The sequence below is a fragment of the Scleropages formosus genome, chromosome 10 (genome assembly GCF_900964775.1).
Source record: "Scleropages formosus chromosome 10, fSclFor1.1, whole genome shotgun sequence".
Lineage (NCBI taxonomy): Eukaryota > Metazoa > Chordata > Actinopteri > Osteoglossiformes > Osteoglossidae > Scleropages > Scleropages formosus.
This window is the reverse complement of record NC_041815.1, coordinates 10,948,595-10,975,887: the sequence shown is the minus strand read 5'-3', so window position 1 is coordinate 10,975,887 and position 27,293 is coordinate 10,948,595. Positions and strand designations below refer to the sequence as shown.

The 27,293-nt window shown below is 43.8% G+C and overlaps 1 protein-coding gene across 4 annotated transcripts in view; it reads right to left on the bottom strand.

Moving 5' to 3' along the window:
- The window catches only part of LOC108938302 (RNA-binding Raly-like protein), a 148,017-nt gene that overhangs the window by 61,544 nt on the left and 59,180 nt on the right, over positions 1 to 27,293 (bottom strand). For all 4 annotated transcript variants that reach the window (XM_018758775.2, XM_018758777.2, XM_018758776.2 and 1 more), the window contains exon 2: positions 18,712 to 18,985. In XM_018758775.2, the coding sequence (XP_018614291.1) occupies positions 18,712 to 18,967 (256 nt within the window). In that variant the 5' untranslated portion in view covers positions 18,968 to 18,985. The remainder of the gene's footprint in view (positions 1 to 18,711; positions 18,986 to 27,293) is intronic.

The window sequence follows — 27,293 nt, the reverse complement described above, 5'->3', positions numbered from 1 at the left end:
GAGGAGATACATGGGAACACTTTGGCAAGTCAAACACAACTCCTGCAGCAGCATCCTGTATCAGCTGCAGAAGTTTGATGGCAGCAGTGGGAAGGCCACGCGAGAGAGTTGCAGTAGTCCAGACGGGAAGTCACCATGGCCTGGACAAGTAGTTGAGTCAATTGTGAGGTAAGGACAGATCCTGTGGATATTATGCAAGATGTATCTGCAGGTCCAGGTTGGGGCTTTGACGTGCTGAGAGAAAGATAGACTTAAGTCAATCATCACTCCTAGACTCTTAGCCGAGGAGGTAGGCAAAAATTAGTGAGTTGTCCAGTTTGAAGAGTTCATGACAGGAGGACAGGCCAGCTGGGAGGTGAAGGATTTCTGTTTTGGAGAGGCTGAGTTGGAGGTAGTGATCAGACATCCATGCAGAGATATCTACCTGGCAGGCAGCAATGTGTGCAGAAATGTCTGATACTCCAGGTGGGGAAGAGCAGGTTTCATCAGTATAGCAGTGGTATTTGAATCCATGAGCGGCTATGATCAGGCTGAAGGAGGAGGTGTAACAATGGTGCAATGGTGAAACAAAAATGAAGGACAAACTGTGATTTGTGTACTCTTTGATTACTGTGATCATGAAACATCTTGAGGGTTTAACAGTAAAACCAGCAGTTATATTAGCAAAGGAATTTTGTTTGATAACTTACATATTGGCACACAACCTATTTAATTCAAATTAGCCACAGTATGCAAACATTTATTAATGCCACAGGAAAACTACATGATACCCAAAGCCTATAATAATCTCACAGGCTTTAATATGGTTGTTTTTTTTCCTTTATCTGCTTCTTATCCTTCAGATATGTACAAAAAAATCATGTATCCTAAGGTATGTGTCACGTCCCATGTAAAATTACTGCCCCTCCAGGTCAGAGGCGGCGCCACTCAGTACCGCTAGGGAACACCCACGTATCAGCTCACAGTCTCATAGGACACGGAAGTATAAAAGAAGCAAGCGGAGCAGAACCGATTGTGGACTCTTAATCAGCTGTTCCATTGTGCTGTCTTGGCGATTAGTAGTCTCTCGTTCCCTCAGTCGGTTTCCGAGGTGTTCATGTTCCAGTCCTGAATGCCCGTCCTGTCAGTTCCTGCCTCTTGTTCTGCAGTCCTGGTCCATTGTTCCAGTCCGGTATTTCGTCACGTCTCGGGGTTTCACTGTCCACCTTCGTTCAAACACCGTGTGTGTTTCCTGGTCTCCTGTTTCACTTTCACCGAATGTCTTACAGTACGCACAGTGCACTTTTAAGATCACTTTGCACGCGAGGTCATTCTACGTTTCGTCCGTGTTCGGGCGTAATAGCAACGGGCGTCCATGTCGGACTTCCGTCCGGACGCAGTATGTTTCATAGTTGTGATTTCTTAAAAATATAATAAAATACTTGCTTGTTGATGAATGAATGAATGAGCTTTTTTGCCAACCAAGTATGTTTACACATACAAGAAATTCGTCTTGGTGACAGAAACTTCCACAGCACAGACAGAATGACAATGACAAGGCACAGATATAATAAAAGTAGAGTGAGCTAATAAAAGATTAAAAAATATATATAGAGTATAAAGTGTACACACACACCGTCTGAACCGCTTGTCCCATACGGGGTCGCGGGGAGCCGGAGCCTACCCGGCAACACAGGGCGTAAGGCTAGAGGCGGGGGGGGGACACCCAGGACGGAATGCCAGTCCGTCAGGGCACCCCAAGCGGGACTGGAACCCCAGACCCACCGGAGAGCAGGACCCGGTCCGACCCACTGCACCACCGCACCCCCCCTGTATAAAGTACACAATATGAATATACAAAACAGACATTATATGTTTGTACAGGTATGTTACATACAATGCAAGGGAAAGTAAATAAGAGATATGATGTGAAAAATAAATATAAATATAGTGTTGTTTATTGCACCAGTTTACTCCCTAGGGGACATTTAGCTGTTCATGAGGTAGATGGCCTGAGGAAACAAACTTTTCCTGTGCCTGGCTGTTCTGGTGCTCAGTGTGAATTCTATTACTCATTCTCTGGTTAGACACTAATATATTTTTGTACTTTATCAGCTCTGTAATTAATTTGTATTTTATTAATCCTCTTTAGGCATTTAGTTGCAAAGGGGAGGATGTCAGATATAAGTTGCTCTGATTAAATGATACCCAAACTTGTCTTCACTGAGGCAATTACTGTGAAGTGCTTTTCTCAAGTGAGCGATTCGCCCATATAGCGCAGACTGCTGATTTATAGCTAAAGGCATGGTTTCAGGGGAGAGACAATGCAGCTCTTATGATTAGAGGATTACTTTAACTGTAACCACAGAAAAAATACTGCCTCTGTACCTCACTGCAATATAACTTTGCAGGTTAAGCTGTACATAGGACAGTACCTGTAGAAGCATCATGCAGATGCCAAGTCGTGCAAAAGAGTATTTGTGTTCCTCTCTCTGCAATGGGCATATTGCATGTCCGAGTGTATACAGAAGTTCAAAATTTTAATAAGTGTGTATTTGAGCAAATACTTGTGTACTTTTCTTTTAGGCTTGGAGTGTGCTGGAGGAATCCCACCTGCTGTTGAACAAGACTGCTGGGATATCATTGAAACAAGTGAGGTAGAAGTAGGGTGGTTGGGATGTTGCTGAAAGTAGCACATGTGAGAATGTCATGCTTCCCAAAGGACAGGACAGGAGACCGGACTCAAGTGCAGGTGCGGGTTTTATTTAGGGCTGGACAAGAGAGGGGCCAGGGGACAGGCAGTGGTGAGTCAAGGTGCGATCATCATCCGAAGGGGTAATCCAGGATTCAGAGCCAGGGAGACAAGAGCAAAGGTGAGGGAGCCAAGGGAAATGCCAAGGGGGTCTGGGACAGGAATGGGTCTGAGTAAAAAAGTTAATGCAAGGAGCATAGGGGCAGTTTTAATATTCCAGCTGCACACTATAGGAAGGTGGTCAAACCCACTCCCCGCTTGGACTGACAGTTACACTTGCACAGATGAGGAACAAGAAGCATTCTGAGTCTTAGGGAATTATTTCCATGATGGATTCAAACACTTCCCCACTGATTTATTTATATAAATTACATTTCTTCTCCTTTTTGCTTTCTAAGAATTCTTTGTTGCATTGGAAAAGTAGTTTCCATTTTCACATGCCATTATTATTTCATTGAAAAACACACTCACAATGCTTTTACATAAAATGTAAAAATACAAAAAAGAAAAGTTATTTATCTTACTGTCACATCCACGCCCGCACCTCAGTCGACAGCACCTAACTCTGAGCAAGCACCTGACTAACTGCTCACCCTTTAAAAGACCCTTTGTAGCTCGCCGGGGCAGTCTGAAGGGGGGGGGGGGGGGGGGGCGACAGCTGAAAATAATTGACACCTCTATTTCTTTCCCAGCCTCCAAGAGTGAAGAGAGAGAGTCTGAGGACTTCCTGGGGGCAACGACCTTGGACAGTGACAGATGCCGAGAGCGCCAGCGACCCCGTTCTCTGCATCGCTCACCAACCGCTCCTGATCTGCACCTGTTCCCTACACCCCCGTTCCCTCCCTTCACTAGTCCCTGTGTGACAAACACAAAGAAATAAACCCCCTCACCTGCCACTCACCAGACCGTGTCGGCACCTTCTCTTGCTACACCCTCCTCAGCTCCCAAACCTTTGCAGAATCTTGTCAGAGACAACCATCCTCCTTCGTGACGTCTAGTTCACACGCAACCCTTATTCTCAGTTCTCATCCTCTGGTTTTCGATCCTTCGCTTCATTTCCTGAGCATGTCCACGGATCTTCGCTTCAACTCTGACCGCCGATGAACTGACCCTTCGCTTCGTCCCCTGACCACGCCCATGAATCTTTGCTTTGACTCCGACCACTGATCGACCAACCCTTCGCCTGTCCCCGACACCGAGAACTTGCCTGACCCCTTGAATCCAGACGAACGACTCTGCACTTGGGTCCAGCTGTCCCGGTTCCCTCAGTTCCGCATGACACTTACTTTGCTTAAAGTTAAACATAAAGTTACTTTTAATACTTTTTTAGAGGCCCATTATTTGACATTTTGTATCTGTGTTGGTGACTCTAAATTGCTTGTGACGTGTATGTGTCACGCCCAGCACCATGCCCCCGGCACCTGATCCTGATTAACCAGATCAGCTATAGCATAAAGAGAACAGATTTACCACTGTTTCCTAGCAGAATCTCATCAGAGACAACCGTCCCCTTTGTGCCTCCTGTGTTCGATGTCCAGCTTTCCTTCGCCCTCACAACCTTATCCACGTCTTCTGTTTCCTGATCCCTTTCCTCATCACTTGACTACTTCTCCAGATCATCGCCCGAACTCTGATAGCTGATCGCGAAAATCTACTTTTTTGACTCCCTGGTATCCATTGCTGCATTTCCAGTCACCATGAAGGCTTCATGCTGCTTCATATAAAAGCTGAATTTCTTTATGTTCTTTTTATGTGTAGCCATCTGTTTTCATATAGATTTTTACCTGTGCGGAGGGTTTATTCTTTTCACTTTCATGTATGGTGTACATTTTACCTGTGGTGCAGCTAGAAATACTTAGTTAAGAGTTAAGAGGTGCGATCTCTGCCCAGTATCCATAAGTAACATGGTAGCAGGCTTTCTGTGTGTGTGTGTGTGTGTGTGTGTGTGTGTGTGTGTGTGTAAAAATCCATGTTGGTTTGTCTCTGGATTTTGGTCTCAGACTTAACTATTCTGGATACATTATTGTTTTATGGTAAAATTAATTGCATCTCCATTTGTATTACTGCCTGGGATGTCAATTTACTTAAAAGTAGTAGTAGTAAGTAGTAGGGTTTAAATAAACACAATTGGAAAATCAGTCTGTTCAAAGTGGACAGAATAAGGTTTTAACAATTCAGCACTTAGCAGTAGTATTTTGCAAAAAATAAAAAAATCAAGTGATGAATTTTCTTCTGCTTAAAAAAGTTAACAATTAATTAAGGTGTATGGCAATTTTCTCCACAACTTTTTGGATAATGAACTTGGACAATAGTAATATTGATAGACATTCGTTCATTTAGCTGATACATTTACATTTATTCATTTAGTAGATGCTTTTCTCCAAAGCGATGTACACCTCTGGGGACACAATTATAACTGATAATTGATATTAAAATAAATTAATTGAAATAAATAATTTGTACTTTTTTCCAAAGCAGCTTACAATTTTAAGCCACCTACAACAATTTACACATTTTGTAAAGCTGGGTAATTTTTAATTTAGCAATTTAGGGTAAGTGCCTTGCTCAAGAGTACTACACCTATTGCTATCTACTGTATATCTTTATGTGATGGATCAGCCCTGTCCTCATGGATATATTTAATGTCTTCAATCTCAAATGAAACACATAATCAGAATTACAGGCCAAACACTTCTTGATATGTTTCCCCTAAACTATCCTCCACTACACTCCTAAGCCCCCTGATGTGCATGTATAAAGCAAAACACACTGAATAAGAGATAGTATAGATAACTTTTTTCAATCGTTTTAAAGTAGACAATTTCAAATTTGCTTTAAGTTAATAAAAAAATAATAAAAATCCCATCCAGATCATCGTGTGTCCTATATCAGGAGTCCCCAACCCCCGCCTGTTAGGAACTGAGCCGCACAGCAGGAGGTGAGCGGTGGGTGAGCGAGCGAAGCTTCATCTGTATTTACAGCCGCTCCCCATCGCTCGCATTACCGCCTGAGCTCCGCCTCCTGTCAGATCAGCGGCGGCATTAGATTCTCATAGGAGCGCGAACCCTACTGTGAATTGCGCATGCGAGGGATCTAGGTTGCGCGCTCCTTATGAGAATCTAATGCCTGATGATCTGAGGTGGAGCTGAGGCAGTGATGCTAGCGTTGGGGAGCAGCTGCAAATACAGATTAACATTAGCAGGGAGGTTTGACTGCACAGAGACCATAATAAATCAAATGCTTGCAGACTCATATCAAAACCCTATCAGTGAGTGGCAAGTGACAATTAAGCTGCATCTGGTGGCAGGCTTTATAGTGGCAAGTGAGTTGATGCACTTCAATTGTACAGCTGCATCTGGTGGCAGGCTTTAAGTTAGAATCCGACACTTATTTTAGTTCACGCGTGGCCTGCCCATTATTTTATTTACCACTTGCGTCCGCGCCTCTTTCCTGCACTGCGCACTTGTCTCAGTCACAGTTTTGGTAAGCTCACAAGCTAACCCTAGCCAAAATAAGTAAAAAAACAAATGTCACTGGAGAGCTTCTTTGAAAAGGGGAAAAGACTCAATGATGAGACAGCAGAAGACTCTAAGACTGCCAACAAAAAGAAAGCTGCATTTAAAAGAAAATACCAAGAGTCCTACTTAAATTACGGGTTCATTGCAACAGGTGATTCACATTCTGGGATCGTCTAGTTGCAGGAAAACAAGCTCAGGGCTCCCACTGATTCTGCATTATGTTGAGTTGTATAATTATTTCATTATATATTACAATATAATAATAATAGAAATAAAGTGCACAATAAATATAATGCGCTTGAATCTTCCCGAAACCCCCCCCAGTCCGTGGAAAAATTGTCTTCCACGAAACCAGTCCCTGGTGCCAAAAAGGTTGGGGACGGCTGTTCTATATCACAAACTAAATTTCCAGGTTAGGAGAAAAAACACTGAACAATGATTAGATGAAAACAGAATTAATACATAAAAGTCATAGAGCAATTTTTGAAATTTATTATAGCTTTATCTAAGGTTGTTTTACAGAATTTAACCTATGAATAAATGGAGGGACATCTTTACCACCATTAAGCATTAAGCAATACAATACTGTACTGTATCGGTACCAACATACAGTATTTTAACAGTATCATTAACAGTATTAATAATATATATCTTATGCTCAACACATTAAATACTCAATAAAATATTAATGATTTCAAAGGATGTCATAAGCAGGGGTGGTAGTAGTGATAAGCTCCTACTATCTATTCATTTATCTATAAAATGCTGTCTATAAAATGCTTCCATGACATGCGTCTTCAATAGCCTCTGACAACCAAAACCCAGCTCCTGGCCTTCACATGTGGCTTAGCTACTAGGCACAGCGAAACTGTTCTTACTGACAGGAGAAGGGATGAAGGAAAGTCACTGGCACCAAAAACCAGTTGCTATGGGCAAGTGGGGCTCATCATCCTGGCAAGGCAGCCAGCCTAGGAAAAGGAAACTCTGATTTAAAACCCCTGCTGCCTTGCGGCCATACCCAGTCATGAGAGAGGCTTCAGTAGTTGACCCTGAGGAAGAAATCTGGAGATGAAGTCCCTAAGGCAGTTTTATGTTGTAATCAATCTCACTCTAGCAACTCCTGCAGCAACATTGGTGCCAAGCTGTACTGGCTTTTGCCATTCACTTAGATTAATTCAGTGGCCTGGAGAGGGGGAACCTTTTGCTAGACATTAGGTAGTTCTTCAAATTCACTTGCCCAGGCTTGTATCTGGATAGGTCACTCCAGCATCCCTTTTCACAACTCATCACTGGCACAACACGGGAAGCAGCAGTTTACCAGCGATAATCCTCCACACTTGACTGGTGTAGAGTGAGGTGCTAGGGGTTGCTTCCGACAGCGGGAGAGGTCTTAGGATATCCTTGAGTAGCTACTGCCTGCAGCAAGCTGGCCAAAGAGGTCCTTCTATGGTTCACTTGCTCCACTGGGTGTGTGCAGCTTAGGGAACCTCTGACAGATGGATTGTTAACCTTACACCAGGCAGAACAAAGAAAATCAAGCTGGGCACTTGGAACATAAGGACCGTGACTCCAGGCCTTACAGAAGACCTGCAAGACATGAGTGACGCTCACAAGACTGCAATCATTAACAACAAGCTAAGCACACTGCAGATTGACATTTTTGCCATTCAAGAAACAAGGCTGTTGTCTTCTGGAAATTTCAGGGAGAAAGACTTCTCCCTTTTCTTGAACTGGAAGTTGACTTCTGCCCAAGCCCCAGCATAAAGTATCATGGCAATATCTATGATCCAAAGACTGGCACCAGCTTAATCTCATCCTTACACGACGTAGCAGTCTAAGTAATGTCAAGGTGACATGCAGCTACCACAGTGAAGACTGTGATAGTGACCACTTGCTTGTGGGCAGCAAGGTGAGTCTACAGCCGCGAAGACCCTACTGTTCCAGAAAGGAAGAGAGGCCATGCATTGACACTGTCAAGACTCATGACCCTACAAAGGTATGCAAGTTAGTTCAAGCATTAGAGGAAGCCTGGCCTCACCCACTCAACACTGACATCAGCAAAAGATGGGATACTGGACACTGTTTACAATACTGCAATATCCACCTTTGAGAAGAAGATGGTTTAGTCTACTGATTGGTTTAAAGCCCACTGTGATGTGCTAATACCTGGCTGAGAAAAAGAGTCAGGCACTGGTAGCATACAGGTTCTCTCTTAGTGAGAAGTACCTGCAAATGCTTCAGTCTGTGCACCAGGTTGCCAGGCGGTATGCCAACGACTGCTGGCTCCAACTCTGCTCCAAGATGCAGGAGGCTTCGGACATTGGCAACATCCAAAAAATGTACAATGGGATCAAGCAAGCCATCAGTCCATTACAGTGTACAGCTTAAAGAAGACACAGGTGATGTGCCTAGGCATTGGCATTGAGCCATCCATCAGCATTCTCGACTACAAATAGAAGTTATCCATAAATTTGTGTACCTGGGCTCAATGATCTCAAACAACCTGTCACTCAAAAGCAAGATCAACAAGTGTGTTGGAAAAGCTACCACAACATTTACCAGGCTGATGAAGAGATTCTGGGCTATCAACAAGCTCAGTGTACACACTAAAGTGGAAGTGATGATGTTTGTCCATCATTGTCAATGAAGACCTCAACATCTCTATTCATTTGGTGACCGGGCTCTGTGCATCCAAAGATGACTGAGTAGTCTGATTTGGGTGTGGAACATCCTGTCACGCATGGAGCAGACATGACAACACTGTCGATGATGTGTGAGCAGCTCTAGACTTTTGCAAATCACGCTTTCTTCGAGTCTCAGCAGTTCGCCTCGCTTAAGTGGTTTGGTAGCCTTTGTGAATGAGGCTGCGCTATGCCGGATGGTTCGATGTGAGAGTTTCCCAAGTGGTGATGTTGATCTCAAGGGACTTCATGGAGGTCTTTAGCGTGTCCTTGCACCACTTCTTCTGCCCTCCATGAGAGCGCTTTCCCAGAGAGAGTTCTCTGTAGAAGAGCTGTTTGGGGATGTGCTTGTCTGACATTATGACAATGTACCATGCCCACCTGGTCTGGGCTCTCATTAGCAGTGTTTGAATTGATGGCAGGCTGGTTCTGCAAAGGACTTCAGTGTCTGGCACTTTGTCCTGTCATCTGATTTTCAGAAGCTTGCGCAGACATGTGGAAGTGATTTAGCTGTTGTGCATGCCTCTGATAGACAGTACACATCTCGCAGGTGTGCAGCAGAGTTGGAATCACCACTGCTCAGTAGAACTTCAGGATTGTTGGTAAGATGATCCCTTGACATTCCCAAATGTTGAACAGCAATCTGTTGAAGGCTGGCTTTAACAGTTTTGCAGTTTATTTCAGCATCAATGGACACTGCTCTAGAAAGGATACTGCCCAGATATGTGAAGTAGTCAACTGCCCACAGTCACTGTCCATTTACAATGATGGAGGGTTCTGTGTACAGAGCGTGGGGAGCTGGCTGGTGCATGACCTCAGTCTTCTTGGTGTTAATGGTAAGACCAAAGTTATTGCATACAGACAAAAACTTGTCGATGCTGGCTTGACTTTCTGGCTCTGTACTAGCATTCAGAGCACAATCACTGGCAAAGAGAAAGTCTCACTGTATAGTTTCCTTCACCTTGGTGATGGCTTGCAGTTATCTCAAATTGAAGAGTTTCTCATCAGTTCTGTACTACAGTCCTACTTATTCATCGCTGTGCTGGAAGGCACAGTCAACGTGGCAGAGAACATCATACTGAACAAGGTGGGTGCTAGAACACATCCTTGCTTGACGCTGTTGATGACTGGGAGGGCCTCAGATGTTTCACCGTCACCCAGGACATGAGCCATCATACTGTCATGAGACTGTCGTACCATTAGTAAGAATCTGTCTGGATAGCCAAATTTTGACATGATTCTCCACAGGCCCTGGCGACTGACAAAGTTGAAGGCTTTTGTGAGGTCAACAAAAGTTGTGCGGAGTTCATGACTCTACTCTTGACACTTGTCCTGTAGTTGGCGCGCAGCAAAGATCATATCAATGGTTCCACGTTCCTTGCGGAAGCTGCAATGTTTTTTGGCAGTAAGCTCTGCTCCTGGTGAGTGATCAGACAATTTAGCAGGACTCTTGTAAGGACTTTTCCTACTGTGGAGAGCAGCAAGATCCCACAGTGATCCCTCAGCATACACACTAAAGTGAAGGTATACATAGCCTATGTTGTGAGCACTGTGCCCTACGCCTGTGAAATGTTGACAATGTCCTCAAAACAGGAACAGCAGCTCAACACATTCCACATGTACTGCCTCAGGCGTATATTTAATATCACACGAAAAGACAAGACTTCCAACACCACAGCACTTGAGAGGGTGAGTACCAGCACCATGTTCACCTTCCTCAAACAGAGGTGTATACGCTGGCTGGGCCACGTCTCATGAATGACAGCCAAATAATGAAAGACCTCCTCTTTGGAAAGCTGGGATCTGGAAAGAGGCCAAAAGGATGACCCAAACTGCACTACAAGGACACCTGCAAGCACGACCTCAGGGTTGTCTCCATCAACGAGAATTCCTGGCAGTTGCTTGCCTCAGAAAGGTGTGCCTGTAAGCAAGAGGAGAAAAAAGGTCTTGTCAGGTATGAGACCATCTTGTTGGAGGAAGCAGACATGAAAGCCCGCAGGAAGTCCCGTACCCATGATGCCAGACCAGCCTGTGCCTTCTGCTGCATGCAATGCGGAAAGGACTGTCATTCCAACATGGGATTGCATAGCCAGAGAAAATTCTGCTCAAATCAGTCCATTGGGGGCACAAACCCATTATCTACAGCTGCCTATATAGTCAGATACTGATAATGAAACTCAAACTGAACAATGTTTTTTTTGTTACACTTAAGGTGAACAAGTAAATGTGTTTTCAGTTTTAGTTATTCAAAATAATTCAGCATTTTTCCTAAGAAAAATAAGTATGCTGACTTTCGATTCATGTGAGACCTCTATTGGCTCACTCTGTTACCTGCCGAGGAAAACACTCTCTCCGATAGCGCACTGCTTCCTAAGCATAAAATGCTTTGGCACTAAAGCTCCTAACACTGGAAACTTATGCCACACACAAAGAGAATTTTGGATTATGCTGTGGTTAAATCAAACAAGTATCATTTTGGTCATGTGATCTTTTTGTAAATAGGTGTCATTTTCTAAAATTGTTTCATGTTCAAGTTTCAAGTTTATTGTCATAGGTACAAGTACCGTGTATAAGTATCATGAAATTCTTCTTGAATGCTTCTCCACAGACTATGAGCTAAAACAATAGAAATACTGCACAAAAGAAAACAATAACAATGAGAATGACAATGAGTAATGCTAATAAACAATAATAATAAATAACGGTAACAATAAATAACAGTAGGCAGCCAGAGAACTCAGAACATGAGAATGCTTAAAGTGACAGTGTAATGTACCAATGTGCTTAGAAGGAGCAGTCCAACTCTAGTTTCAAAAAGGTGGCACACTGATGAGTGTTGTATACTCTTATAGCAGTGGGGTAAAAGCTGTTCCTGTACCTAGCACTGTGGGTTCGAATAGACCTGAGCCACTTTACAGACGGCAGAAAAGAGAAAAGTGCCCGTGCGGGGTGACACATTTGTCAACATATATCCTCAATTTTTGTTCAACAGTCTTCTTTTTTTGAGAGAATAATATAGAAAATTAAGCTTTTGTAGGGCTGAAATATAGATAATGGTAAATTATGCAAAATTTGTGAAACAGGTATTTATCAGTATAAAATAAAAAGGTAAACAATATACTGTATGGTGCTAATACCAGAAACTGATTTCCAAACCTCATCTGTACTATTAAGGATTCACTGATTGCGGCATAGTGGTTGGACTTCCAAACAGAATTCAGGTCCCTGCTGTGATCATACGGTTGAGGTTCATGCATACTGGAATTCTTTTACTTTATTAATTTAGCTAAAAGTTTCCTCCAAAGTGACATTACTTACAGTTACTTGGCATTCATACAGCTAATTTTCACTGTACCAATTTAGCATAAAAACCTTTCTCAAGAGTACCACAGCAGGAGTTGAATTCCTCAAAGAGTTTGAAACTGGGCCTTTGAGGGTAAGGCAGCAGCTTAACCACTATCTGCTGCGGTGAATGTCACTGAAATTTGTTTGAATTTAAGAATTGATAGGTTTATTATTAATTTCTTTAGTGCTGAACAGCCCTTTTTGTTAAATCAAATTGGTTGTCACTATGAGCTTTGTTTTCAATTGAGTAGTTCATAATTATGAGACAGATAAATAAATATTCTTTGAAATCCACCCACTGCTGTTTCTTACCTGGTCACTCCCCGAACCTGACAAACCTCTGTGTGTCACAAATATCTTGGGTTTTTGTTGTGCATTTCTGACTCCTCTGGGGAAAAGAACATTTATCATGTCAGAGTGAATAATTATTGACTAATTTCAGACAAATTCTAATAGCAACCTTCATTTACAAGTGTTATTCCCCATGTCATTAACAAATAAATGATTAATGATTCATTAATTATATTAATGCTAATGCACATTTTGGAAATGGATAATTTAACATGCTAATTTTTCCCAAGTGTATACATGAACTAACAGCTGCCATAATGAATTAATTATTATAGCAAATAAGATGGAAAGTAGAATGTGTGCCTGTGTGTGCCCTCACAACAACCTTGCTCACTTTCCTTTCCCCAAAATCAGGGCTGGTGCTCTGTACAGCCAGTTCCAAAACCTGACTGGGCAATGTTCTCCTTGTTCACCAAATCCATACTTTTATACCTGCCTCACTGGAAGTATACAGGGGACCGTCAGCATAATAGCATTCTATGTGCATGAATACTTGTTTAAAATGCTCAGTACAAAAGAGCTAATGGGAACTTCTGAAATACTGAACAAAAAACCAGTCAGCCAGTCAGTCAGTCAGTACGTCCATCCCTCCATCCATCCATCCAACCATCCATCCAGCTATTCATCCAGCTATCCATCCTCCCATTTTCAGCAGCTTATTCTCCTGATCAGAGCTGCAACTCTCTGGAGCCTATGCTGGAATCACTAGGTGCAATGCTGAGGGGGGTACATCCTGGAAGGTATGGCAGTTCATCACAGGGTAGCTGTACACACCCACACACACTCACTCACCTAGTCACACATTGCGGGCAATTTAGTGTCACCAATCCACCTACACTGCTTGTTTTTGACCTCACTTCTGGAAGTAAACTGGAACACTCAGAGGAAACAGAGGCAGACATGGAGAGAATATGCAAACTCCACACAGACTCAACCAAATTTGAATTTATGTCAGACTACCGCAATTTTCTCCTGTCTGGCTTTTCAACCTCTGCCATCAGACCTCTCCAACTGATACAGAACGCTGCTGCATGAGTTTTGTTTGACCTACCAAAGCATTCCCATGTATCCCCCTCCTTATCTCTTAGAACAGGCTTACTATAGCTGCCCACATAAAATTAATGACTCTGGTTACAGCTGTGATGTGGCAGGGCTAGTCACCATGAAAAATAGTGTAAGACAGTTTAGGCAATAATGTGAATGCAACACATATTCATGAATGAAAAAATAACAGAATCTGAGTATCATTACTCACAGGCTCTAAGCTAATGAGGTAGGTGAAATAAATGAGTTGACAAGTCTGATTGAGAGCTCTTTATAGTAGGATCCACCAGCTGGGAGGTGAAGGATCTCAGTTTTAGAGAGACTGCCTGTAGGTGGTGATCAGACATCCAAACAGGAAATCATGTGTAGCTCTTGGGGAAAGGAGAGGTAAACCAGATATCTTCAGCATAGCAGCTGTAAGAGATTCCATGGGAGGTGATGACAGGCCTGGAAGAAGAGGTGTAGACTGAAAAGAGTTGGGGGCCCAGTACTGAGCCCTGTGGAACACCAAGTGAGTGAGACTAAAGAGATAACTTGGAGTCACACCAGACCATATGAAAAGATCTACCTGATAGGTAGGACTCATACTATTTCTGTGCAGTTCCTATGATGCCAAGCTATCTAGGAGAGGAGAGTAGAATTTGGTGGTTGACAGTGTCAAATGTTGCAGACAAGTCAAGAAGGATGAGGACTGAGGAAAGGTAAGCCACTCTAGCAGATTGGAGAGCATCAGATACTGTGAGGAAAGCCATTTCAGTGGAATGTCAGACTGAATCAAAACTGATAACTGTCATTGAGATAATTCAGTGCAAGGAATGCAGACAGTTGATCACAGACTGCCCATTCCAAAGTTTTTGACAGAAAAGGGAGGAGGGAGATTGACATGTAGTTGTGGACAAAAAGAGAATTTCTTTAATAGAGGTGAAATGGGGGCAGTTTTGAAGGCTGATAGGAAGCAACCAAAAGAGAATGAGGAGTTGATGATCTTGGAGATAAACAAGATAAATTGTAGGGAAATGTCCTGTATGAGTGATGAAGGGATCGAGGGAGCAGGTGGTGGCTCTGTGTGACAGGGCCTGAAAGGCAGAGATTTTGTCTTCACAGGGAGGTCCACCATGACTGGGGCAGGGAATACCAAGAACTTCTCCATGACAGAGTTGACTTGGTCTCTGAAGAACAAGGCAAAATCATCAGCAATGAGCTAGGAAGGAGAGGAGGAAAAAGAGGGCAGAGTAGAGAAGAGAACGTGGTGAATAGTCTTTGTGAGTTGTTGACTGTGGACTGTAGTTTGCTGCTGAAGAAAGCAGTTTTAGCCAAGGCAACAGCAGAGCAGAAGGTCACTTGGAGTTCCTTCTAAACTTCCAGGTCTGTGAGAGTTTTGACTGTGCCGCTAGGCATTTTTTATAGACTCTAAGTCCTGTCTCTTTGTTTAGACCTGGCAGCATCCTTTGATAGCTCTCGGCAAACAAAGGTAGAGTGCCACACAAGTGTGCTCTTTTTCTCTATCAAAACCAGTACACTCCTTAATGTTCACGGTGGGGGTTCAGGGTTGATATAGCAGAGTATCTTTATTATTGATGGACCTTTACAGAGGGAAGGGATGTTATTTTAATCCATTTATACCTTTTCAATTCACAGAAAGCACTGTAATTGTGGCCACTTCAACAACTGTCAGTCTGATCTAGATCTCTACTCCACCATGAATAATTTTAGGTGGCACATTTGGCTAATTTCACTACCACCAGAAATGGTAAATGAATCACTGGATTTGACAACTGGAGTGTGACAATTGTCATGGCCCTCCATTCCAGAGTGAATTTGTATGCTTTAATTTTACCAGAAAATAAAAAAGAATTTAATGCTGAATTTTTACTGTCAGAGAAAGTATATGGCTGTGCGCTCGTAACCTTTATATTCCTCACTATTTATTTGTAAACAATTACCCCCAACATGTGCATTAACATGTTATGGCTGGCTAACACCACTCTTAGCCAGTGTGAAGTTGTGAGCTATCAGCTTCTTCACTCTCTATAGCCTACAGGATTCTGGTTCATCACAGCTCCAGGTCTGTGATTTCAGATCTGGAGTTTGATTCCCACTCAGTCTGTATGAAGCTGGCATGTTCTTCCCAAGGTCATCTGGATTTCCTTCAGTTGGCCCAATATGTGTACAGAATAAGGAAATGGCAAACAGCTTCCGTACCCTCTTTCACCTTGGAAACCACATAAGTCAACTGCAACTTGAAAGCCCTTACCTTAACCTGTGGGGAAGATACTGTTCTTCACTCAGTTATGTTAATATTTGCCCATTTAGCTGATACAAAGGCTGAAGCTTTTCCCCAAAGCAGCATTAAGTTACCAGTCATCCCCTCTGGTGCTGAAGTTCAAATCTCGGTTCTTCAAGTCAAAAGACAGCCACATTAACCACTACATCACGTGTCCCCCAGAAAAAAAGACATGACTAATGAAAAAAAAGTTTTCTTTTTGTTTTTGCTGTTTTTAGCAGGGGCTGGCGCAGTGGGTTGAACCGGGTCCTGCTCTCCAGTGGGTCTGGGGTTCAAGTCCTGCTTGGGGTGCCTTGCAACGGACTGGCGTCCCGTCCTGGGTGTGTCCCCTCCCCCTCCAGCCTAACGCCCTGCGTTGTCGGGTTAGGCTCCGGCTCCCCATGACCCCACATGGGACAAGCGGTTCAGAAAGTGTGTGTGTGTGTGTGTGTGTGTGTGTGTGTGTGTGTTTGTTTTTAGCGGGGCCAGCTTCAGAGAATAGGTGATGTCAGGTGTCGTATAATCACTAATATCTAAAAAGTAAAAGAGAACCACGGTTTGAACAGCACAAACTGAGACAAAGGACACCAAACAATGAGCCTGAATTTGAGTGTCTGCACAGTTGTAGTGGGGCTGTAGTGAGGCTATTATTCCTTAAAATAATTGTTAATATCTCATAAACAACAACAGCACAAATTCTAATTTTGATGGCACAAAATGGCACATATTCAGCACTAACAAATCACACGTTTTTTTTTTTTTTGTTTTGTGCTATTTGTAGGGGACCAGCTTCACGGGGTTGCTATATTCATGACTTACTCAGCTGGACAGAGCTACTTATGTAGAAAAATCTGCATAACTTATAGATCACATTTAAGGGTTATATATCCATTTTAAACAGACTTTAAAAGAGCTGTATCTGTTATGCATTCCATGCAAAAGCATAACATTAGAAATCACTACGTCACTTAAGCATTTAGTCTGATAAAGCAGCATTCTTTTTCAGATGTACTGTATGTATTTAGTCTAAAACAAGAAAATAATGAAATGTTACGTCACATGTATTATGTAGACCAGAAAGGGCTATATCCATTATGCATTCTATCAAAAAGAGCTACAAAGATTCCTACATCTCTTATGTACTTCATTAACACTGAATCCCATAAATAGATGATGACAAGGGATTGAATCCCTTACCAATTCTATTTAAAAATGATAACATTTATTCACTTAGCAGACACTTTTCTCCAAAGCAACTTACAATGGATACGATGTAGTGTTATCAGCCCAAACACCTTATTCACCAAGGTGATTTACACTGCTAGATACACAAGTTACACTGGGTCACTCATCCATACATCAGTGAAACACACTCTCTCTCTGTGTCACACACACACTATGGGGGAACCTGAAGAGCATGTCTTTGGAGTGTGGGAGGAAACCCACGCAGACACGGGGGGGGGGGGGGGGGGGGGGGGGGGGGGAAACATGCAAACTCCACACAGACTGAATGGGGTCAAACCCCTGTTCTCTCACACCACGCAGGTGCTGTGAAGCAGTAGCAGTACTCACTGTGCCACCATGCCGTCCCAAAGAGAGCAAAAAGAGCAAATAGAGCAAAGAGAGCATGTACAGCAAAAAGAAAAAATTATCAGCTGAATGTGGCTTGATGAAGACAGCAGACCCGGGTGAGTTAGTCATCAATCAACTTGAGCAAGAGCAAATGAGCATTTTAACATTTCCAGTGAGATCTTTCAACATGCTAATTTTTGCAAATAGAAATGTATGACAAGACTGCTCGGAATCGGAAACGGAAGCGTACACTTTTGGAATGGTAACTAATAACGCACACTTCTGTTCAAAGAACAGAGAATATAGACTGTAGAGAATTAAACTAGCTGTCAACATATTAAATTATGTATATTTAACATGGCAGGCTAATACTGATACAGTTTGATACACTCAGTTGTAACAAGTTTTTTTTTAAACAGAAAGTTATACAATTGGTAATAGCGGACAATGTATAAGCCCTGAGCATGTGAAACAGTGCTGTGAAATTAGTTGTAAGTAGTCTGTTCTGACAGGGATTGTTAAGAAGGTCGGGGCTTTCAAAGAATAGCTCATGCATATGAAATTAGATACACAAAATAGTAAAAACCTTTAGTACAATCCTTAGCTCAGCTGACAGTATTGTTAAATTTTTCTGATACCCTACCCAACATTCATTTTGTAGAATGGAAAAAAATTTGGAAACCCCAATCTCAGATATATAGCACAACAGGATTCATTTCTACATTTGAAGCATATATTTTACACAAATGATCCTTTGTCCTGAAGCATAAAATCAATTAGTGACATTTAGTTTTACTTTTGAAAATCTTTCTGCCTCTGGGACATTGCTTCAAATCTGATGATGCCAAATATTTCATGTACCAGTAGAGACTCTGTGGAAGACAAATTCTCCATTTTCCATCTCATAAGTCTTATCTTGAAGAAATCACCACATAAAGGTGTCGGACAGTTGGATCACCCAGCTGATCACAGCTGATCACTGAATGTGTCTTGGAAACAAAGACGATCCCGTCTGTAATACCAAAGAGGAGCTTCACATGTGAAAGAGAAGGTCACCACTGTCTGTGAAACTAAACAGCATGGCTGTCTAAGAAACCACTGCAGTTTATAAACTTGAAGAACATCAATGTTTGGCAATCCTCCCAAAAGCCCAATCTACAGACAGCTGATCAGCAGGAAAACAACCTCCTTGTGGAGACTACTCACCCAAAGCCTGTCCAGCCACAATCCTGCTGTTCTCTCCAACCACTGCAGCCCTTGCATTTCTCTCATTCATGTACTGCACAAAGGCAAACCCTTTGTGCACAGAGCAGCCCACAATCTTCCCATACTTAGCAAAGATGGCCTCAATGTCCCCCTTCTTGACAATGGCTGTGTTAAGGTTCCCAATGAAGACTCTGGAGTTGAGAGATCTGGGATCATTTTTGTTGGTGACGTTGCTGGTTTGACTCTTCCCAGTCATCCTCCTTCAGGTGGTTTCCTGGCAAACACAGGGTATAAGAGTCTTAGAGAAGGTAGTTTTGCCAGCAGTTTGTTGTATCATGAAACAGAAAACTGCACAGGTTGGTGAACTGAACTGGGAAGCAGGGGTTCCCAGCATTTTTGGAGTGACCAATGATGTCTGACACACAGAGTGTGACAGTCATAACAATAACGAGAGGAGACACTTCACACTAAAACAACTAGATGGGCCATTTCAGCGGAAAAACAAAAAAAAAAAAACTTCATACAGTTTGGGACTTTCAGGAAGACTCAGCTTTCCTTCAGCTTGTTGCATCATCAAAGAGAGCTGCCTGGGGCAATGACCCTACCACACACATCTTATTGAATCTGGCACACACATCCTATGCAGTGGCAAATTTCAGAACCAAGCCACTCGGTGGTACAAACTACATCACAGTTTGCTGAACATTTTGGAAACCTCTACCATAGAGTACTGCAAACATTTAAAGGCACACAAATTCATCATGTGTCAGTTGAGTTATTGTGAAATTGCTCTACAAAAGCAAAAATATAAATGCACTTCTTGAGACTTTTTGTGTATGCATAGAGTACATTTCTAATATAACTGTGATATGAGCTCTAACTACGCCAACACTGAAATGTGCATAAATGTCAATAAATGTTAAATATCACATTAAATCAAACTGAATATAAGACCAAAAGCAGAGGTCAAAATACTTTTCAAAGATGTAAAAAAGATGTAAAAAAAAACTATAGTTTTGACAGCTAAAATGGGCAAAACATAGAATGAATATAAAGTCTTAAGTCTTGAATTTTTTAAAGAATTATTTATCTTTTCTGTAAATGACAGCCCTTTCTTTCCAAGGTAAATTGTGAGTTGTAAATAATGAGGGAGGGTTGGATAGTTCTTGCTGTGCTTTTCAAGAGCTATGAGCATGGGTGAGAAATCTGCTCTGTGGAGGACTCCCACTGACCGCATCTTTGTGCCTCATGCTGTTGACCCCTTCCACTTACGCAAATCCAAAAATACCTAAGTGCTCTACAAATGCATTGTAATTGCTAAGTCCTAATGTTCACTCAGAGAAACTGCATATAATTTTCTGGTTGCCATTCATTTATGTTGCTTTTTTATAATTTAAGACAATCTCATTATCCATAAATCCATAATCTTCATCCTTATACCAGTATCGTGGAGAGTACAGATAAATCAAATGCAGTAATGTAAGATTTTCTTGAGTTTACTATTAGGACACTGGAATAATGATTGCTGAAACTGGGGCTTTGCAGTCACATGTAAACAATAAATTATACTGGTAACGATTGATTACAATTGATTGATACAGGTTACAGTCGATCTGAATGTCTTTTAATGACAGTTTTGGCTGATCAGGTGACCTGCTAATGACAGAGAGAACTGGTTAGGAGACCTTCTATCAGCCGTCATTGTCCTATGCAGGTAGAGCACTCAAACTGGATGAGACCTGTGTAATTTTATCAGATGTAAGTTGGATCAAAGCACATATTTTTATGTTTTGTTTGTACAGAAAGCCACTTTTTTGTATTAATATGACATTATGACCAAGGTGTACACCCAGGTGGTCCAGAACACATACAGCATTATAAGTACCTCGACCAGAAATTTCTAGTCAGCAACAGAGAGCTATCATACTACTGTGGTGACATGTAGACAATTGCCTCAACCCAGCACTGTGCTGGTAAACACATACAAAATTAATGCAAATAACCTGAAAGACATGGGGCAGGTAGCTTGATTTGTTACTGAAAGCAAATATGGGTGAGTGAGCAATCACAGCCTGTATGAGGGGTCCATGTCGCCTGGGGGTGATGTGCTTGCACACACCTGACAGCTGTTGTCACCCCCTCCTCCCCAATTTCCTCTTCCATCTGAGTACTTTTCAGAAAGCATTCAAATAAGCCTTTCAGCTCAACTGGGAAAATTAGCCTTGATGGCTCATTTTATAGGACTAAAAAGGTTTATTGGAAGACAGTAAACATTAGAGGTGCATGGAACCTTTAATGTCCTATCAGAGATGTTCTCCAGGAATTTATGGTGGGGCAGCTTATAAATAAAGAGTGGAAACACATTGTATTTTAGAACCATATATCCATAATCCTCATTCTGTATTGTGTGCACATTTGCCAGCATCAGAACTGCTGAATCTCTGCCCACATTCAAAGGGCAAATGACCACTGAAATACACACACACTTTCAGAATCGCTCGTCCCATACAGGGTCACGGAGAACCGGAGCCTACCCGGCAACACAGGGCGTAAGGCCAAAGGGGGAGGGGGACACACCCAGGACGGGACGCCAGTCCGCCGCAAAGCACCCCAAGCAGGACTCGAACCCCAGACCCACCAGAGAGCAGGACTGTGGTCCAACCCACTGTGCCACCACGCCCCCTACCACTGAAACAAGAAAGTTAAAAAATAAATTTGTTAAAACAATGTTGAATGTAGAATGACACCCCAGTTTCATACCCATGGTGCTGATTTCCAAGACTCTTTAAAGCCCATGTATAACAATATGGAACTTCACACCATAATATGATTTATGGTTTATTTTACAGTTTCAATGTCACCTTATCAGCATGCTACAGCAAAGAAAAAAGACTGACTTGATAGGACATTATAGCAGCTTTACCAAGGAAACACACTGAGTTCATACAACAGCACTGGAATGGCATAACTAAGATGATCACTTTACAACAGAGGTGAGTAGCATCCATCCATCCATCCATCTTCCTCCGCTTATCCGGGGGGGGGCAGCAGTCCAAACAGAGTCCCCCAGACTTCCCTCTCCCCACACATCTCCTCCAGTTCCTCTGGGGAAACCCCAAGGCGTTCCCAGGCCAGCTGGGAGACATAGTCTCTCCAACGTGTCCTGGGTCTGGCCCGAGGCCTCCTCCCAGTGGGACATGCCTGGAACACCTCACCAGGGAGGCGTCCAGGAGACATCTGGAACAGACGCCCAGGCCACCTCAACTGGCTCCTCTCGATGCGGAGGAGCAGTGGCACTACTCCGAGCTCCTCCCGGGTGACTGAGCTCCTCACCCTATCCCTAAGGGTGCGCCCAGCCACTCTGTGGAAGAAACTCATTTCTGCTGCTTGTATCCGCAATCTCATTCTTTCGGTCATGATCCAGAGTTCATGACCATAGGTGAGGGTAGGAACGTAGATCGACTGGTAAATTGAGAACTTCGCCTTACGACTCAGCTCCTTCTTCACCACAACAGACCGGTACAATGACCGCATTACTGCGGACGCCGCACCGATCCGTCTGTCAACCTGCTGCTCCATTTTTCCCTCACTCGTGAACACGACCCCGAGATACTTAAACTCCTCCACTTGACCTGGAGGGGGCAATTCACCTTTTTCCAACAGAGAACCATGGCCACGGATTTGGAGGTGCTGATTCTCATCCCTGCCGCTTCGCATTCAGCTGCAAACCTCCCCAGTGCATGCCGTAAGTCTTGATTTGATGAAGCCAACAGGACCACATCGTCCGCAAAAAGCAGAGACGAGTTCCTGTGGCCACCAAAACAGACACCCTCCGTTCCCTGGCTGTGCCTAGAAATTCTGTCCATGAAAATAATGAACAGAATCGGTGACAAAGGGCAGCCCCGGCGGAGTCCAACATGCACCGGGAACAGGTCTGACTTACTGCCGGAGATACGAACCAAGCTCCTGCTCCGGTCATACAGGGAACGAACAGCCTGTAATAGCGAGCCCTGGACCCCATAATCCCGAAGCACCCCCCTCAGGATGCCACGAGGGACACGGTCGAATGCCTTCTCCAGGTCCACAAAACACATATGGACTGGTTGGGCAAACTCCCACGAACCCTCCAACACCCTAGTGAGGGTATAGAGCTGGTCCAGTGTTCCACGGCCAGGGCGAAAACCGCATTGCTCCTACTGAATCCGAGGTTCGACTATCGGTCGGATTCTCCTCTCCAGTACCCCGGCATAGACTTTCCCAGAGAGGCTGAGGAGTGTGATCCTCTATGCTTGGAACACACTCTCCGGTCCCCCTTCTTAAAAAGAGGGATCACCACCCCGGTCTGTCAGTCCAGAGGCACCGTTCCTGAACTCCACGCAATGCTGCTGAGGTGTGTCAGCCAAGACAGCTCCACAACATCCAGAGACTTGAGAAACTCGGGGCGGATCTCATCCACCCCTGGAGCCTTGCCACCGAAGAGTTTTTTGACTACCTCAGCAACTTCAGGCAGGGAAATGGACGAGTCCCCCTCTAAGTCCCCAGCCTCAGCTTCCTCTACAGAAAGCGTGTCAGAGGGATTGAGGAGATCTTCAAAGTCCTCCTTCCACCGCCCGACAACATCCTCAGTTGAGGTCAGCAGCGCACCACTTCCACTATAAACAGTGTTGGCGGAACACTGCTTCCCCCTTCCAAGCCGCCGGACGGTTTGCCAGAATCTCTTTGAGGCCGACCGGAAGTCTTCCTCCATGGCCTCACCGAACTCTTCCCAGGCCCGAGTTTTTGCCGCGGAGACTGCTAGAACCGTGCTCTGTCTGGCCCGCTGGTACCCGTCAGCTGCTTCAGGAGTCCCATGAGCCAGCCAGGCCCGATAGAACTCCTTCTTCAGCTTGACAGCATCCCTTACCTTCACTGTTCACCACCATGTTCGGGGATTGCCGCCGCAACAGGCACCAGAGACTTCACAGCCGCAGCTCCGGACCGCTGCCCCGACAATGGAGGTGTGGAACATAATCCATTCGGACTCGATGTCCCCAGTTTCCCTCGGGACCTGGTTGAAGCTCTGTCGGAGGTGGGAGTTGAAAACCTCTCTGACAGGGGCCTCTGCCAAACGTTCCCAACAAACCCTCACTATGCGTTTGGACCTGCCAGGTCTATCCAGCTTTTTCCCCCCGCCATCGAATCCAACTCAACACCAGGTGGTGATCAGTTGACAGCTCAGCCCTTTTCTTCCCATATACTCTGGTATTTTTCAGGATGAGTACTTTCACCAAATTACCTAATTATTATTAGATTATTTTGTAATTATTCTACAAAAGTAACAGTATTTTCGATTAAGTATTGTTTTAGCTTACACTACCCACCTCTGCTTTGCAACAAACTTAGAAAGCCATTGTGAAAAATGCTGTATTAGTGTAAAGTGTACTAAAATAAAGTAACACAGTATCACACAAAGACAGCATTGACACATCTCTTTACAGGCTACAGCCCAGAGGTATATTTGGAGGAAAATAAAATGGTAGTTCTGTAAAAGATAGGCCTATCTGTTGGATTAATACTAACCTCACTGTATACTAATTACATATACTAACTGATGACATCTGGGTGCAATGACATATTTGCCTTTGTAGTTACCCTATCTCCCACATTAAAAAATTTCTCATTATAAATGTATGATAGAACATTGTTCAATTTAGTTAATATAACCCAGAGTACATAATATGAATTCAACAGACAAATCAACAGTACTGCATTTCATTCTGAATTTAGACTCAAAAGCTGTTGAAGATATTTTTTTTTGTTTTATGGTTCAGACGTATGTAGTCCAGTGCAACACCTAGCACCGATGTGGCAGAGAAGATCACTGAAGGTCGGTAAGGAGTGGTTAATTTAACAGTCAAAAGTACTGAGACCAGAGATTGAGGAATGATTGAAGAGATTTGATGCTTACATTAAACTAAATTCAGTTAACAAAACGCATCTAGTATTGTAATGGTGCAGAGTGGAGTTTATGTAATTAAATGTATATAGTTTCTGTTAGTACCTGTACATAATCCTGTGTGTTCCGTGGTGTCCTGCTCTGATTGGTTGTCCTGTTGCTGGTGCTGTGTTTACCACTGGGGAGTTTAGGGTGAGGAAGGGCTGCGGTGGTGCAGTGGGTTGGACCACAGTCCTGCTCTCCGGTGGGTCTGGGGTTCAAGCCCCACTTGAGGTGCCTTGTGATGGACTGGCGTCCTGTCCTGGGTGCGTCCCCTCCCCTTCCAGCCTCATGCCCTGAGTTGCTGGGTTAGGCTCTGGTTCCCTGTGACCCTGTATGGGACAAGTGGTTCTGAAAATGTGTGTGTGTGATTCTGGGGTGTTTGAAGAGAACCTTCTCATCGTTGTGGGAAGTGGTGAGGTTCAGGGAGGCCTGGGGGAAGACAAATGTATTGAGGGATATTTTTTGTACTGTTTATTATACCTTTGCTAGGATTGCTATAAGGGACATGTATGTGCTCAATAAAGGCTGTTTGTTCAGAAAACTCTGTTGAAGGTTTTTCCAGAAAAAATGTTGAGGAAGCCAGAATATATTAATAAACAATAAAATTAAGTGCACCTCAATGTAATGTAATCCTCTGTACAAAATTCCCATAAATACGAGGGGTAAATATAGAGCAAATGAAACACAAAAGGTACAGTCTTTTAAGTGCCCAGGGAGATGTATCCAACTCAAACTTCGGTTCACTTTTCCTTGGGCTGGTTCGCCATAGCATACTGTCTTGTGTACCACACTCATATTATATTAACAGACTGATTCTCGTGTGTGTGTGTGCATATAAAATAAAATAAAAAATTCCCCACTCGCCCCCTTTTTTGCGGGCGTCTTACTCCTTCAAGCTCAGGTCCTCTACCAGAGGCCTGGGAGCTTGAGGGTTCTGCGCAGTATCTTAGCTGTTCCTAGGACCGCGCTCTTCTGGACAGAGATCTCGGATGTTGTTCCTGGGATCTGCTGGAGCCACTCTCCCAGCTTAGGGGTCACAGCCCCAAGTGTTCCGATTACCACGGGGACCACTGTTGCCTTCACCTTCCACATCTTTTCTAGCTCCTCTCTCAGTCCTTGGTATTTCTCAAGCTTCTCATGTTCTTTCTTTCTGATGTTGCTTTCTGATGTCGCTTGGGATGGCAACATCTATCACTACGGCTTTCTTCCTCTGTTTGTCCACCACTACTATGTCCGGTTGGTTAGCCATTACCAGTTTGTCAGTCTGGATCTGGAAGTCCCACAGGATCTTAGCTTGGTCATTCTCGACCACCCTTGGGGGGTGTATCCCACTTTGATCCTGAGACTTCCAGCCCATACTCGGCACAGATGTTCCTGTACACTATGCCAGCCACTTGGTTATGGCGTTCCATGTATACCTTGCCTGCTAGCATCTTACACCCTGCTGTTATGTGCTGGATTGTCTCAGGGGCATCTTTGCACAGCCTGCACCTGGGGTCCTGCCTGGTGTGGTAGACCCCGGCCTCTATTGATCTTGTACTTAGAGCTTGTTCCTGTGCTGCTATGATTAGTGCCTCTGTGCTGTCTTTCAGTCCAGCTTTGTCCAGCCACTGGTATGATTTTTCGATATCAGCCACTTCTTCAATCTGCCGGTGGTACATACCGTGTAGGGGTTTGTCCTTCCATGATGGTTCCTGTTCTTCCTCGTCCTCCTTCTCGGGTTTCTGCTGCCTGAGGTATTCACTAAGTATCTCATCAGTTGGGGCCATCTTCCTGATGTAGTCAAGGATCTTTGTTGTTTCATCCTGGATAGTGGCTCTGACGCTCACTAGTCCTCGGCCTCCTTCTTTCTGCTTAGCGTACAGCCTCAGGGTGCTGGATTTGGGGTGAAACCCTGCATGCATTGTCAGGAGCTTCCTTGTCTTGATGTCAGTGGCTTCTATCTCCTCTTTTGGCCAGCTTATTATGCCAGCGGGGTATCTGATGACCGGCAGGGCGTAGGCGTTGATAGCCCGGACCTTGTTCTTCCCATTTAGCTGACTTCTCAGGACTTGCCTTACTCTCTGCAGGTATTTGGCGGTTGCTGCTTTCCTTGCGGCCTCTTCATGATTCCCATGCGCCTGCGGGATTCCAAGGTACTTGTAGCTGTCCTCAACATCTGCTATGTTGCCTTCTGGTAGTACAGTCCCCTCAGTTCTGACTACCTTCCCTCTCTTTGTTACCATCCGGCTACACTTATCCAATCCGAATGACATTCCGATGTCATTGCTGTAGATCCTGGTGGTGTGGATCAGGGAATCGATGTCTCGTTCACTCTTAGCATACAGCTTGATGTCCTCCATGTAGAGGAGGTGGCTGATGTTTACTCCATTCCGTAGTCGGTATCCGTAGCCAATCTTGGTGATGATCTGGCTGAGGGGATTCAGGCCTATGCAGAAGAGCAGTGGGGACAATGCATCTCCTTGGTAGATGTCGCACTTGATGGTGACTTGCGCAGTTTGCTTGGAGTTGGCCTCTAGGGTTGTTTTCCACTGCCCCATTGAGTTCCTGATGAAGGCTCTTAGTGTCCTGTTGATCTTGTATAGTTCTAAGCATTCCAGGATCC